Below are 16,257 nucleotides of genomic sequence, written 5' to 3'. Positions count from 1 at the left end.
GTTCTCTGGCACTGACATTCCTGATCACCCTGCCTATAGCCTCGTCTTTGCTCTGCGCACTCAAATCTTTCTTGCTTCTTCCAGCCTCAATCAAGCCCTGCCTCCTCCAGGGAGCCCTCCAGGATCTTGACCATTCCTGAGAGCTCTCTCAGTCCTTCCTGGGCAGCTTTTACCCTTTTCCAAGCCCTTTCACACCCGCGGTTCCAGAGAAAAAATGGGAAGGGCACTACGTGGACAAGGAGCTGAACTGCAGAGAGGGGAGGAGGGGCTTTGCCAGGATCATGGCTCCGTGCAGCCAGGCCTAGACCTCAGGGCTGTCTCCACGTGTCTCCCTCCAGACCGTGGGTCCCTGAAAGGCACAGATCTGGACACTCTGTGGGCGCTTCGTAAACATTTGTTAAGTTGATGGATAAATGGGGAGGGGACATGTGCCTAGCTGTGCATGAGCTGGGGCAAGCAAGACCTTTGACTGGATTTTCCCCTTGACCTTCCCCACCTAATGATACCCTGGACGTCAGGATCCCGCACACATGGCACCCCATTAGGTGCTCCCTGCAGCCCTGGACTCTCAGAGACAGGTGGAGATTAACAGTCAGATTGCTCAGGGTTCCCTGGTAGCTCAGTGCCAATGCAGGAGATGTGGGTTCAATCCCTGATCCGGGAAGATCCGACATGCCCTGGGGCAGCTAAGCCCACGAGCCACGACTACTGAGCCTGTGTTCTAGAGCCTGTGCTCCCAACTTGAGTAGCCCCAACTCGCCGCAACTAGAGAAAGCCTACTCAGCAGCGAAGACCCAGCACAGCCAAAAACAAATAAAAGTGAAAGTCGCTCAGTCCTGTCCGAGTCTTTGCGACCTCAGGGACTCTACAGTCCTTGGAATTCTCCAGGCCATAATATTGGAGTGGTTGCCGTTCCCTTCTCCAGGGGATCCTCCCAACCCAGGGATTGAACCCAGGTCTCCAGCATTGCAGGCGGATTCTTTCCCAGCTGAGCCACAAGGGAAGCCTCCCAAAATTACATATATATATATATATATATATATATATATATATATACACAAAAGAAATCAGACTACTGGGTTCAAGTCTTGACCCTCCCACCCCTCACTGGGATCTTCAGTAAGTTCCCTCCTCTCCATGCCTCTGTCTCCTCATCTTTAAAATGGGGATAATGATAGTGTCTATCTCACAGGACTCTCTCAAGGGTTAGGTAAGTTAATACACGGTATACGTTTAGCAGTGCCTGGTGTTAATATCAGCATCTCAGCGGAGGAAAGCAAGGCTCAGAGGGGTGAGGCGCTTGGGCCCAGAGAGGACGGGGAGCCTGGCCTCCGCGAGCGAGGCGGCACTCACGTGGGGCAGGGCCAGGGAGCAGCGGCTGCTGCAGGCGTAGGCCTCCTTGTGGCGCCCCAGCTCGGTCAGGGCCCGCGCCTTGCGGAACAGCGCCCGGATGTTCTCGCTGTCCAAGTCCAGCGCCTTCTCGCTGTCCTCCAGCGCCTTCTCGTACAGGCCCTGCCAGAGAGGAGCAGAGGGCCGCCCATCAGCCTGACACCCTCCCTCCCCCAGCCTCCTGCCTGCACCGGGGCAGAGGACCAACCTCCTCCCTTCCTCGCAGACGGGGCAGGGGCGAGGGCTCCAGGAAACAGCACTGGTGTTCATTCCCAATCAAGGGCGTTTGTGTGTCCAGCCAAGGAGCATTGGCAGGACATGGAGGGGAAGGGCCTTCGAATTCTACAGTCATGAGCCCGGCCACTCAGAAGATCACGGACTGTGAATAACAAAGCCATCTCCAGAGGAGGCAACACCAGGAAGGCAGCTCAGCACACAGAACATAATGTGAACAGACATCTGGTAGACCCGTTCATCCAGACCCGACTCCCCTGACCATAACCCTTGGCAGAGCCCACTGCAGAGCCCCATAGGCTCTGGGGAATGACTGAAGCCCTGAGCGAGGACAGGGAAGAGGAGAAGGCTGGAGCTGCAAGAATGAGGGAAAGGCAGAACCTGAAGTCTGGAGAAAGGAGGAAGGTAGGGAAGGATGAGGAGGGGGTTTGCAGAAAGAGACGGTGATAAGGGCGGCGGTCCTCAGCCCTGATGGCCCACAGACTCCTGCCAGGGCCCAGGCCGTCCCCCAAAAACCTAACAACTCATCTGGGGCAGGGCTTGGGCTCCATATCATGACAACACTTTTTATTATGTATTAGTCCTTTAAAAGCTCTCCAGGTGAGTCCATTGTGCGCTAGGGTTGAGAGCCCTGGGAGCAGAGGGCGGGGGCGAGGGACATGAAGGCGGAGGGGGCATGGGGGCGGAGGGGCCATGGGGGTGTCTGGGTGGGACCAGGCGGTGCGGGGAGCTCACCATGGTGAAGTAGCAGGCTGCCCGGTTGACGTGGAGCTTACACAGCAGTTCCCGGGGCAGGGCCACCTGGTCGGAGGCAGCGTAGTCGGCCACGTTCAGCCCCTCCATGTACTGCACCAGCGCCTGCTTGTAGTCCTTCTCCCGGAACAGGTCATTGCCCTCAGCGAACAGGTTCTGCACCAGCTTGAGCAGAAAGGCCTGCCGGGGCAGGGTGTGAGGATGGGGGTGCTCAGGGGGTCTTTTGCACCCAGCTCTGGCCCTGCCACCCAAGCCCCATGTCCCCCATCAGGGACACCCTGCCCTTTGCCTGCCCCCAGCCCAGCCCCTGATGCTCACCTCATATTCTTCTTGCTTTAAGGGTAGGGTCGACCTACGGGAAAAGTAGAAGGACACAAGGTCTGGTTGGGCCCAGGGTTCTCAGCCTCCCGGAGGCCCAGGAGCCACAGCCACAGGTTAGACACTGTGCCTGGGAGCTGGTTCCCCCAGCTCAGACCTCAGACATCACCTTGTGGATTGGGATGAGGGGACAGCAGTTTTGTTTTTTTTCCCCTAAATCAACACCATGCTGGCCCTCTCTTTCCTACAAAAGGATAGTGGAAGGTCCTGCTTTTGCCCCAGGGCCCGGCAGCCAGGCTTTCCCAGGTGCTGCTGTTGTTGTTCCATTGCTAAGTCATGTCCAACTCTTTGGTAACCCCATGGACTGTAGCACACCAGGCTTCTCTGTCGCCCTCTATATCCCAGCATTTGCTCAAATTCATGTCCATTGAGTCGATGATGCTATCTAACCATCTCATCTGCTGCCACCCCCTTCTCCTGTTGCCTTCACTCTTTCTCAGCATCAGGGTCTTTCCCAGTGAGTCGACTCTTCGCATCAGGTGGCCAAAGTATTGGAGTTTCGGCTTCAGCATCCGTCCTTCCAATGAATATTCAGGGTTGATTTCCTTTAGGATTGACTGGCTGGATCTCCTTGCAGTCACAAAAGTCTTCTTCAGCACCACAATTTGAAAGCATCAATTCTTCAGCGCTCAGCCTTCTTTATGGTCCAATTCTCACATCCACACATGACTACTGGAAAAACTATAACTTTGACTGTACAGACCTTTCCGGATGCACATTTCTGAGAAGGAGCTCTGGCTGGCTGTCCTCTGCCTAAGAAACCAGTCCCTGGAAATGGTCCCTGGGACCATGTCCCTCCAAACCAAACTTGCAACTTCAGATTCACAGGCAGCACCCAAAGTCTACCTCGGGGGCCATTTGTTTGGGAGTCTCTGCACTTTTTCTGTCCCTGCCCATGAGACACACATAACCCCAGCCAATGCCCAGCATGTAGAACCTAACTCTTACTTCAGCAAAGTAAGTGGGTCCTTAGGCACCCTCTCCGGTCTGTGAGCCGCGGAAACAATGCCAGTTCAGAACAGCTGAGCCCAGAAGAAAGTGCGAAAGAAAGGAAGGGCGGGGAAGGGCCCTCAGGGAGAAAGGAGAAAGAAAGCATGAGCCCAAGGTACATTTGTGAGGCTGCAAGGCAGCACTGGAAGGGAAGCTGCGGTTTGTCTTCTGGTCTCTCATGTCACAGAGGGGAAATCAGACCTTCAAAGAGGGGCAGTGACAGGCCCGAGGTCACACAGCAGGTCCAAGCCAGGGCCAGAGAGCGAGGCTGGGGCTCGCTGTATTGCCTGGAGCCGCTGTGAATACCCGGGCAAAAAAGAACAGCTTAGGGACTTTCCTGGTGGCTCAGACGGTAAAGAATCCGCCTGCCAATGTAGGAGGTGTGGGTTCGAACCCTGGGTCGGGAAGATCGCCTGGAGAAGGAAATGGCAACCCACTCCAGTATTCTTGCCTAGAGAAATCCATGGACAGAGAAGCCTGGTGGTCTACAGTCACGGGGTCACAAAGAGTTGGACACGACTGAGGGACTAACCCAGGGACCTCCTTGGTAGTCCAGTGGTTAAGACTCTGTGTTTCCAATGCAGGGGGCAGGGGTTCAATTCCTGGTTAGGCAAGTAAGATCTCATATGTCATGGAGCAGTCAAAAAAAAAAAGGCAGCCTAAGCTGGTGAGTGACAAGTGGTGAGCGGAGACCCTGGAGGTCCCCTGTAGGGAGGGGGAGGTGTCCCTGACTGTGACAGTGGGGCCGGCCACCCACCCTCCCACTCGCCACCCACCATCAGAAACCAGGGCCTGTCCCGCCTCGCTCAGCCCTGGCCGCCCGCCACTCTCCTCCTAACTCATCTTCCACCTCTAGCCTCAGCTTCATCTTCAATAGGTCACACCCTGTCCTCAAGGTCACCTTATCCTGGTGTTTAAGGCTCTCCACAAGCCCGTCACCCACCTGTCCGCATCACTTCATGGCTCCTGCGGCGCTCGGCGCCCAGCTAAGCACACAAGGTCGGCACGTGAGGAAACAGCCATTTTTAAAGGAGCAGGCCTGACTGTGCGTCCTGTAGTCTCTCAGGAGACCAGCGTGTGGCTTCCTGGGAGGGGGTCCCACCGCTAAACCTCCTCAGAGCTTCCCTCTGGGAAGGGGGAGAAGGACACACAGCCAACATTCACCCCCAAGCGCAATGGTCCAGAGAGGGCAGGGGCCTTCTCTCCGTCTCGCAGACACTGTGACCACAGGACGCAGGGGCACCGGGATGGGGGTTGAAACCTGGGGCTTGGAGGTCCGGTTCCACAGAAATCAGTGACTAGAAGACAGATTCTTACAACACTCAGGATTCCCAAGGCCTGCCTTGCTCTCCAGAATGGCCTCTGAGCAAAACTGGGGCATTTGACCAAGATCAACGCACTCCCCCAGACGGAAGATGAGCCCCCTGTGAAAAAGGGTGAGGCCACAGCTCTGAGCTGGCAGAAGCCAGGAAAAGTGGCCGTTTTGCAAGTTGAGGAAGGAGAACATGTTGTGAGAATATAAACACACAGCAGATCATGTGTGTATGTGTCTGTGTGTGGAAAAACACCCAGCCCGTGCTGAAAAGGCAGGTCACGTTTTGCAGGTCTGCGTGAGCACAAAATCAGGGAGTATATAAGGGTTTGTGGGGCATTTCCGGTGGCTCAGTGGTAAAGAATCTGCCTGCAGTGCAGGACACACAGGAGACACGAGTTTGATCCCTGGGTCAGGAAGCTCCTCTGGAAGAAGAAATGGCAACCCGTTCCAGTATTCTTGCCTGGAAAATTCCATGGACAGAGGAACCTGGCAGACTAACAGTCCACGGGGTCGCAAGAGTCGGACACAACTGAGCTACTAAACAACAACAGCAATGAGGGTTTGTATGTGTAAACTCCAGTTTTGTAGAGAGTCATGTTTAAGAACACAAAATGAGAAACAAAGAATTGCTAGACAGTCTTTCAGGGTTTTGGAAAGAACTCTTGCAAATGAGGGGCTGGAGCTTACGCTTCATCGAGTCACGATAAACGTGCCTGTGAGGGTCCATTTCAGAGAGAGAAAAGAGTTAATAAGAATATTTTGTGTGTAAAGAAAAAGATGAAAAAACCAACACAGCTTATGGGTACCAGGGGCAAATAATGGAAAGAAATTTGGGATTTGGAGTCCACGAGACCCAGGTTAGAATTCCGTCACTTAGTAGCTATGTGACTGTAAACCAGTTTCTTAACCTCTCTGAGCCTCAGCTTTCTCATCTGCAAAATGGAGATAAAACCACCTGCTTAACTGAACCATTGTGAAGATGAGAGAGACGACAGATGTGAAGGGCCCAGCATGGAATGGAAAGACGTGCTCAGCAAGCAAAGATAACTGACTTATTATGGGATGTGCACAGACAAGCAAGAGAATTAACAGGGAGTGTAGGAGCATGTGTGGAGGGGGAAGGTAAAATGATATGCTGGATGAGACCAGAGGGTGGCCAGGGTCAGGTCAGGAAGTGTGTGTGTGCCTGGAGATCATGGCTCAGGGTTAGAAGCACCCCTGGTCCCTGCCCCGCCAGCCCTTCCTTCTCACTCCCAACACACAGGGCAGCCTGAACAGCAAAAGCTCAGTAAGCGAGAAAAGGGAACCCTGGAGAAGACATGCTCTGGGATGTCCCAGAGGACCGCACCCTGCCACCCCCCGACCCCCGCCGCCCCAAACACACACTCACTGAATGAACTGCAGCCCCTTCTCGATGTCCGCCTTCCGCCTCTGCCTCTCCATCAGTCTCTGCGGAGAGAACGCCATCCATCAGGAAGTCAGTGGGGCCGTTCGCCGTCCACACCCACCTCCCTACCATGTATGTGCTCCCTCACTCCCTGCTCACCCCATCTCACGGGGTGTCGGGGTGTACCTGAGGGCGGTGACCCGTCTCAGGGCCCACACAGACCTCCAGCACACAGCTCTCCCTCCACACCTGCAACCCCACTGGACCCTAAGCAGGGGGGTTCGTGAAGGCCACCCGCCCTTCCCCACACATGGCTGGGGCTGCCAAACTGCACAGGACACCCTCAAGTTCAAGGGAAAAGTCTTGCTTTACCAGCAAGCACAGTTTAGGGAGAAGAAACACAGAAAATGCCAGCATGGCCCTGACTATAGCTACAATGTAGCATCACACGTGGGCCAGGAACTCTGTATCAGGCTCTCACTGACACTGCCAGGAGGTGGGTATCTATTTTTTTTTTGTTGCAGTATCATGTGCCACATGGGATCTTAGTTCCCTGACCAGGGATTGAACTTATGCCCCCTGCATTGGAAGTACGGAGTCTTAACCACCGGACCACTAGGGAAGTCTCGAGGTGGGTGTCATTTTGTCCCCAGTTTACCAGGAAACTGAAGCTCAGGGAGCCCCCATCATAAGCTGGCTGGCCTCCACCACACCAGGCGTGGTGGCCTGGTACCCGCACCATCTCGGCGAGGTGGCGTGAATTCCCCACATTATGGCTGAGAGGAGACCGAGGCTCAGGGAGGCTGAGGGGTGGCCCGAGGCCACACAGCAAGTGAATGGCGCTGAATTCGTGCAGGGATCTGCTCCAGAGATGAAGAGAGTGACAACGGAAGGTGGGGGTGCCTCAGGAGAAGGGAGGCGCAGGCAGAGCAGCTAGGGGTCTGGTACCTCCAGGGTGAGGCCCCCCCCAACCCCCGGGAGCTGGAAGCTCCTGGCCAGATCCAAAGAGCCAGCCGGGCTCCTCCTCCATGCCACCTCGGAGCTCAGCTGATCCCGCCCAGTGACAACCCCGAGGGGGCCGGGCCTACCCCAGGGAGAGACGGAGTCTGGGGCACTCACTGCCCCGCTGGCCAGCACTTTCCACCCCAGCCACTCCCAGGCTCTTTCCAGGTTCTGCCCATCAAACTATTACTGTGAGAGGATTCAGGCAAGGCTGGGGGATGGGACAGCCGGGGACTGCTGGACCCCTCCGGCTTCATATCTCAGCCCTGCACAACATCTTCAGAGGGCTGATATGCAGCCACAGGGAGAGGGTCCTCACTGCCTCACTGGCAAAGAGGTCTAAGAAAGTATAAAAAACACCTAACTACTTTGGAGAGGCAGCAAGTGTACCAAATTGATACTTTCTAAAAATTCTCTGCTTCCTTGTTCTTTATTCCCCATCCTGGGTTTGACCACCTTGTCCTCACATAAGGTAAGCGGGCAGGGGGTCACTATCCCCATTTTCCAGATGAGAAAAATGGGACACAAAGAAATGAAGTCTCTTTCCCAAGGTCACTCACTTAACCAGCGAGCGGGCAAACCAGGCCGGAACCCAGCTTGTCAGAAGCCACAGCCCTCGCCACACCCCGAGCCGTGAGATGCCGTGAGGCCCAGGTCAGGCAGGGCGGCCCTGAGGCTCCAAGGAGAGGGGTGGGAGTATCAAGAGCGAGGGGCTCAGCCCGTGGGAACCTCGCTCCTCTCGCCGGTCCTTCCCAGGAGGGCTGGAGCCACGCCGCATCTTCAGGCTCCCAGAGCAGCACTGCTCTCACCCGTTCCCCACCCCAGGCAGGACCGGGGCCACGGGCAAGCATTCACTATGCATCTGCTGGCCCTGCCAGGGCCTTGGGCCAGCACTCTGGACTCAGACCCAGGTGTGAGGGCCAGCATTTGCACACCACGTGACTCTGGATCTTGGTCATGTGCCTGACAGCTGGGAAAAGTGGGGCTGATGGTGCTCCCGACGTGCTGGCTGTCATGGGTTCAGAAGATGACACGTGCGGAAGGCCTGGCTCGGAACGACAGTCCAACAGCCGTGCGAGTGTGTGCCATCCACTCCCTCTTGCCAAAGACGCTGCACGTGTTTGCTGGGACGGACCCAACCGCTGAGACCCTGTTCTCCTGCGGGAGGCGGGCAGCAGTGGCCCCAGGCTGCCCGCGCCTCCCCGAGCCGGCCTCCTGGTCAGCCTCCTGGGCCTCGGCATCTCTGTCTGTGATACAAGCGCTCATCCTCCTTAACACCCACGCCCCACATCAGGGCTCCAGTCAGACGGCCTGGGGGGTTTCCCGCCTCCAGGCTTTTGCCTTTGCTGTTCCTTCCACCTATGCTGCCATGCTTCTCCATCCATCCTTGTTAATGAAACTCCATCCATCCTTCCAAGCCCGGTTCCTCCCTGGAGCCACTCCTACTCTCTCCAACGGCACCATCACACACTCAGTTACCCTGTTTCCTGGGAGCCTGGGGTCAGATCCTACCTTGCCCTGGAAGAGAGGCTCATTGGGTGGAAAGACAACAGCTCAGCCCAGCGCTGGCCAGGGAGCTGGGGGAGAGTGCGGGGTGGGAGGGAAGAAGGACCCGGCAGGCCTGGACCACCAGTAACCCAGAGTGTGGCCAGAGTGACTACCCCCAAAGCTGCCACGCCCATGGCCACTGCACCCATGTTCTCCCCATCCGTCCCTCCCCACCACCTGGGGTGTTGTCTGCCCCCACTTCCTCAATGCCATCACAGGGGTCTCTCAAACCACAAATCAGACCCCATCCTCCCCAGCCGAGAGCCTCTCTTGACCTTTGCTGGTCAATTTCCCCATACCAGCGCACACCTCATGGGAACACATGCCCTATTGCTCCCCCACTCCGACCCCCCTGGGCCCCATTCAGCCCACGGTCTTCTCAGAAAACCTCGGGGGTCACAGATGCGTCTCTGAGTCAGTTCTCTAGGCCCTGAGGTCTGAACAGACTTAACAGAAACAAATGCTGCCTGTAAGCATCCTGTGGTAATTCCTGACAAATCTGACCCTCATGCCAGGGAGTAAACATTCTCTTTATTCTCTGCCCCAGGCAGTATGAAGGCTCCACAGCCAGTGGGCATGAATGTGTTTCTCTGACCACCAAAATTCCAAAGCAGCAGTGTAGCCACAGGCGTAGGCTATGCAGAGGGGTTCCGGTCCCCTCTGAGCAGCAGTTTCCTGCTGTGTAAATCGGAGATTACAACTAGTGCCCACTGACAGGATTTAATACATAGAAGGCACTCATTTCAGGGCCTGGTACACAGCAGACAATAAATGACGACTGTTAGATCAGAATTCCTATGCTGAATATTCAAGTCAACACGTGCTGTATGTCCATTATGTGCAGATGAGAAGAGGAGCTTTTGAAGAGCCACCAGCCACCTGTAAGCAGCTGGAGAATTGCCATCCTGTTGCAGGCCTGTTGAGGATTCAGCAATGAACAAAGGTGACAAAGTCTCCCCTCCTTTACAGAGCACATGTTCTGGGGGAGGAAGGACACAACATTTAGATTTAGGGGGCTTGGTGGTCCAGTGGCTAAGACTTCCAACGCAGGGGGCCTGGTTCAATCCCTGGTCAGGGAACTAGATCCCACATGCTACAGTGAAGATCGAAGATCCTGCGTGCCGTACGCAATGAAAGACTCAGTTCAGTTCAGTTCAGTCGCTCAGTCGTGTCCGACTCTTTGCGACCCCATGAATCGCAGCGTGCCAGGCCTTCCTGTCCATCACAAACTCCTGGAGTTTACTGAAAGACTCGGTGCACCCAAATAAATTAATAAATAAGTATTTTTTAAAAATCAAAGGAACAAATAGATTTAAATTGTAATAATGGACAGAATAAGGGGATAGGGTGACAGGATGCTGTAATTCTATAGGGGACTTGAGAACAGAGACCTCAATGACCAGAGGATAGAAATCATTGTGAATGTTTGGGGAAAACTGCTGAGGCAAAAGGAACAGTGAGTGCAAAGGTCCTGAGATAGAGACTGGTTGGCATATTTGAGGAGGAACAGGAAGGCCAGTGTGGATGGACTGGGGTGGGTATTGGGGAGCATGGTGAGTAGGAAGGCTCTCCCCTACATGAAAACATGTTGTCATTAAACAAATGAGATTTACTTAAATTTCACTACGACCCCATCAAGCAGGAAAATAGTGCTTCCAAGAGGCTAGGGAAGTTGTTCATGACCATGTAGGGATGGTGGAGCCTGGGTCAAAAGGCCTGGAGAGATGGGCCTCAGACAGCCTCCATAACAAATGCCAGGTGAGCAAAGACACACACTGCCCCCCCCCACCCCCAGCCCCAGGAGGCACCGAACGCCCCACATGCCTCCCATTTCCTCAGTTTCCTTCCCCTGGGAAGAACATTTTTACAGGTGGTTGTTATGAATTAAATGTTTGTGTCCCCGGGCAAACGCATATGTTGAAGCCCTAAGTGTGACTGTACTTGGAGATGCAGCCTCTGAGGAAGGAATTCAGGTTTCATGTGGTCACGAGCAGAGGGTTCTGATCCAGTGTTTTGTTCTGGCAGACTGTCTAGACGAATATAGATTTTGGTACTGTGAAGTGGGGTGTTGCTATAACAAACACTAAACATATGGACGCGGCTTTGGAGCCGGATGGCGAGTAGAGACTGAAAAGGTTTTGAGGTACATGCTACAAAAACCCCTAGGCTGCCATGAAAGGACTGCTGGTAAAAATGTGTATCTGCTCAGTCACTCAGTTGTGTCCGACTCTTTACAACCCCGTGGACTGCAGCCCACCAGGCTCCTCTGTCCATGGGATTCTCCAGGCAAGGATACTGGAGTGGGCTGCCATGCCCTCCTCCAGGGGATCTTCCCGACCCAGGGACCGAACCATAGTCTCCTGCCTCTCCAGTGGTAAAAAACACGGACACTAAAGGTAATTCTGGTAAGATCTCAGGTGAAAATGAAGGATAAGTTACCTGAAACTGAAGGAAAGGTGAGCCTTGTTAAAAAGTGACAAAGTACTTGGCTGAACTGTGTTCTAGTGTTTGGCGGAGGGTAAACTCTGCAAGCGATGAAACTGGGTATTTAGCAGAGGAGTACAGAAGCAGTGGCCTGGGTCTAAGCCAAGTCTAAGCCAAGTATAGACGTGTTGGCACGGGTCCTCCTTACTGCTTTTGCTAAAATGCAGAGAAGAGAGATGAATTGAAGAAGGGATTGTTTAACAAAAGGAATCAGAAGTATCCATATCTATATCCATAACGTATCCATATTGCAAAAAAATGAGGAGTGTTCTGAAAAGCACACCAGAACAACTGGTGTGTGGCTGAACAACTGTTTAGTAAGAAGATTAGTACGGATCAAACCAGCCATCAGCAGAAATCAGAAACAGAGATGGGATTATAGCAGCAGAAATAATGCCAGTCTGAACTGAAGGGGACAGAGAAAACTGAATGACAGAATGAAGGCCGTCATTAAAAAGAAGGAAACAATTCCATTTGCAGCAACAAAGCCGGACCTAGAGACTGTCATCCTGAGTGGAGTAAGTCAGACAGAGGAGAAACATTGTATGACATCCCTTATATGTGGGATCTAAAAAGAAATGATACAAATGAACTCACAAAACAGAAAGAGACTCACAGACTTAGAAAAGGAACTTATGGTTGCCAGAGGGGAAGGGATAGGTAGGGACTTCGGCAAGGTCATGTACATACTACTATATTTAAAGTGGATCACCAACAAGGACCTACTGCATAGCACATGGAACTCTGCTCAATGTTATGTACCAGCCTGGATGGGAGGGGAATTGGGGGAGAATGGATACATGTGTGTGTGTATGGTTGAGTGCCTTCACTCTTCACCTGACACTACCACAACACTGTTAATAGGCTATACCCCAATACAAAATAAAAAGCTTAAAGTTTGGGAGAAAAAAAAAATTATTTTTCTTCTTGAGCTTAAAAGAAAAAAAAGAGTAAAGAGAAGGCTGTAGGACTTCCGAAGTTCTACAGGACAGGATGACAGAGCTACTTGGCTACAAACATTCTCTATCCTTTAAGAAAAAGGAAATATAACCCTAAGGTGATTCAGGGATCATCAGGGCCACCTGCTCCATTTCAAAGGGTGGGGCCACTGCTTCCTTTTCTACAAACCCAGAATCTTGGGAGGCAAAGTGCTGGCAGAGCTGTGGGGGTGATGCTGCGCCCAGAGGCCCAGGAAGGAGGAACATCAAACCAAAGAAGATGCTTCTCAGGCTTTAAAATCGAATGGAATTTGCCCCACTGGGCTTTGTACATACTCGGAACCTGTGACCTCTTTCTTCTTTCCCATGAATCCCTTTGAGAAGGAGACTGTGTCCCATGCCCGTCCCACCACTGTGCTTTGAAAGCTTGTAACTTGTCTGGTTTCACAGGTTCACAGCTGGAGAGGAATTCTGCTTCAGGATGAATCATCCCTCTCCTCTCAACCATATCTGATTCAGATGAGACTCTGGACTTGAGAGTTGATGCAGGAATGAGTTGATAGTTTGGGGGTTATTGCGATGGAATAAACCTATTTTGCATGTGATGAGACCATGAATTTTGGGGGAGTGGGAAGAGTAGAATCTATATACTGAATGTTTGTGTCTCCCACAAACCACATGTTGGAAGCCCTAACCACCAATGTGACTGTTAGGAAATAGGGCCTCAAAGGAGGTCATTAAGGTTAAATGAGACTATAAGGGTAGGGTCCTGATCTGATAGGATTGATTTCTTTATTAGAAGAAACACCATACAGTTCTCCCTTCCTCTCCCTACAGGCAGGCATCACCAAGAAAAGGCCAGATGAGGCCAGTGAGAAGGCAGCTAGCCGTCTGTAAAAACGAAGAGAGCTCTCAGTAGTAACCAAATCTGCCAGCACCTTGATCTGGGTCATCTATGCTCCAGAACTGTGAGAAAATAAATGTCTGCTGTTTAAGCCACCCAGTCTGTAATATTTTGTTATAGCAGCCAGAGCAGACCAAGACAGTGGTTAAAAGGTTCTCAGCTAAAGAGGGAAGTGAGCTCCTCCAGGGTGAGGGTCAGGCACAACTCGGAGAGGGCACTTGGTGGAAGAGCAAGGAGCACATAAGCCAAATAAATCTTGTTTCTTTCTAAAGAAGAAAAAAGCCCAAGGAGGAAACCAAGGCCCCGATCCCCCCAGAATCCCACCACCAGACAGGGTGGTACCCTCCCCCCAACTCTGGGTCTAGATTCTTGTAATTTAGGAATTCCAAGCGGGACCTGACTCAAATGAGCTCATCTCAGAAATATAGCTGTGAATTAAAAGAGCCAACAGAAAGCGATTCCATCAATATGTCAGCATGGTATGTGACCTCACACCCAGGGGCATGCTGGTTCAAATCCAAGATCTGCTCCCTATTAACTGCATATGAGCTACTTAATTTCTCAGTGTCTCACTTCCCTCGCCTGTAAAACAGGAATAGTATCTACTGTCAGGGGTTGTTGTGCAAGTTCAATGAGATGTTTGACACAAGATATGCATTTAATATCAACTATTTTTATTCTATAATCATTATGATAACTTAAAAAGAGGAGCAAAGAACATAAAACAGGAAATTCACAGGAAACATAATTCAGTAAGGAAAGATACTCAGGGGACTTTCCTGGTGGTCCAGTGGTTAAGAATCCATCAGTCAATGCAGGGGACACAGGTTTGATCCCTGATCCGGCAAGATTCCACATTCCTCGGGGCAGCTAAACCCATGTGCCACAACTATTGAGCCTGTGCTCTAGAGTCAGGGAACCACAACTACTGAAGCGCAAGCGCCCTAACGCCCATGCTCAGCAACAAGAGAAGCCATCACAATGAGAAGCCTGCACACTGCAACTACAGTCACGACTAGAGAAAAGCCTTCACAGCAACAAAGACCCAGCACAATCAAAAATAAATAAATAGGAGTATTAAAAGATAATAGAAAAAGACAGGCAAAAAATATAAACAGGAAATTCACAGGAACACAACCCATCAAGAAAGGATACTCAGAGGACTTCCCTAGTGGTTCAGTGGTTAAGAATCCACCTGCCAATGTAGAAGACACGGGTTCTATCCCTGGTCTGAGAAGACCCCACATGCCCCAGGGCAACTAAGCCCACGCACCATAATTATTGAGCCCTAGAGCCCTGCGCGGAGAAGGCAATGGCAACCCACTCCAGTACTCTTGCCTGGAAAAATCCCATGGATGGAGGAGCCTGGTGGGCTGCCATCTATGGGGTCGCACAGAGTCGGACACGACTGAAGCGACTTAGCAGCAGGAGCAGCAGAGCCCTGCGCTCCACAAGAGAAGCCACTGCAATGAGAAGCCTGTTCTCTGCAACCAGAGAAAGCCATGCACTGCAGTGAAGACTCAGCACAGCCAAAATAAATAAATATAATTTAAAGAAAAAAAAAAACACATTAAAACAAGACAACTCTTTTCACCTATAAGGCTAATGAAAGAAGAGAGCCTGGTCAATGAGGTGGAGGAAAGAGCACTCTCCAACACTGTCAACACACTCAGCCTGTGAACTGGTGAGGTCTCTGTGAAGCAACACCTACCAAAATGAGCAAGCTGCCTACCCAGCAGCCAGCATCACTTCCTCTGTCTACACACAGCCGCAGGTGAACCTGCACTGGGCTAAACCAATCATAATGGTTCTTTTCCTTACCAGTGATTGGCTTGGGCAAGGGCATGTGACATCATCCCAGCCAATGGGAAGGAGGGGAAATCAGCCAAGGGGCTTCTGGGAAAGATTTCCTTAACACTTAAAATGGGCCTGCACCTAGAGGGGAGGGAGATGGGAGGGAGATGGGAGTGGGGGTTCAAAAAGGAGGGGATATATGGATATATGTATACCTATGGCTGATTCATGTTGAGGTTTGACGGAAAACAAAATTCTGTAAAGCAATTAACCTTCAATTAAAAAAAATTTTTTTAAAAACTAAAAAAAAATAAAATGGGACTGCAGTGATAATCCCCTTTTCTGGTGCTGTATACCAGAGTGTAGTTACGAAGACGGCAGAGCAGAAAGACAGACTGAAGGTGTTTGATGACGTGTCTGACAATAAACTAACTGACCTTGGAACTGCTCTGCCTCATTTGTCACTTGAGATAATAATAAACTCCATTTTGAGGAAAGAATTGTTACTTGCAGCCAAACCCCTTCCAAATGATAAAATGTCCTTTCCTTTCCAACCAGAAATTTCTCTTACAAGAATTTAACCTACCAAAATCCTTGTTCCGTTCAGTTCAGTCACTTAGTTGTGTCCGACTCTTTGCGACCCCATGAATCGCAGCTCGCCAGGCCTCCCTGTCCATCACCAACTCCGGGAGTTTACTCAAACTCATGCCCATCGAGTTGGTGATGCCATCTAGCCATCTCATCCTCTGTCGTCCCCTTCTCCTGCCCTCAATCTTTCCCAGCATCAGGGTCTTTTCCAATGAGTCAGCTCTTCACATCAGGTGGCCAAAGTACTGGAGTTTCAGCTTCAACATCAGTCCTTCCAATGAACACCCAGGACTGATCTCCTTTAGGATGGACTGGCTGGATCTCCTTGCAGTCCAAGGGACTCTCAAGAGTCTTCTCCAGCACCACAGTTCAAAAGCATCAATTCTTCGGCACTCAGCTTTTTTTATAGTCCAACTCTCACATCCATACATGACCACTGGAAAAACATAACCTTGACTAGATGGACCTTTGTTGGCAAAGTAATGTCTCTGCTTTTTAATATGCTATCTAGATTGGTCATAACTTTCCTTCCAAGGAGTAAGCGTCTTTTAAT

General features: G+C 51.7%; 1 protein-coding gene across 4 annotated transcripts in view; it reads right to left on the bottom strand.

Annotated features, from left to right (window-relative positions):
* Positions 1–16,257, bottom strand: part of ZC3H7B (zinc finger CCCH-type containing 7B) — a 57,178-nt gene that overhangs the window by 27,278 nt on the left and 13,643 nt on the right. For all 4 annotated transcript variants that reach the window (XM_070453416.1, XM_070453414.1, XM_070453415.1 and 1 more), the window contains 4 exons: positions 6,450–6,508; positions 2,695–2,728; positions 2,359–2,556; positions 1,354–1,512 (listed from right to left, as the gene is read on the bottom strand). In XM_070453416.1, the coding sequence (XP_070309517.1) occupies positions 1,354–1,512; positions 2,359–2,556; positions 2,695–2,728; positions 6,450–6,502 (444 nt within the window). In that variant the 5' untranslated portion in view covers positions 6,503–6,508. Of the gene's footprint in view, positions 1–1,353; positions 1,513–2,358; positions 2,557–2,694; positions 2,729–6,449; positions 6,509–16,257 lie in introns of those variants that run through there.

This window comes from Odocoileus virginianus, chromosome 23 (genome assembly GCF_023699985.2).
Source record: "Odocoileus virginianus isolate 20LAN1187 ecotype Illinois chromosome 23, Ovbor_1.2, whole genome shotgun sequence".
NCBI lineage: Eukaryota > Metazoa > Chordata > Mammalia > Artiodactyla > Cervidae > Odocoileus > Odocoileus virginianus.
The sequence above is the reverse complement of the archived record's forward strand: the minus strand, read 5'-3'. Positions and strand labels throughout refer to the sequence as shown.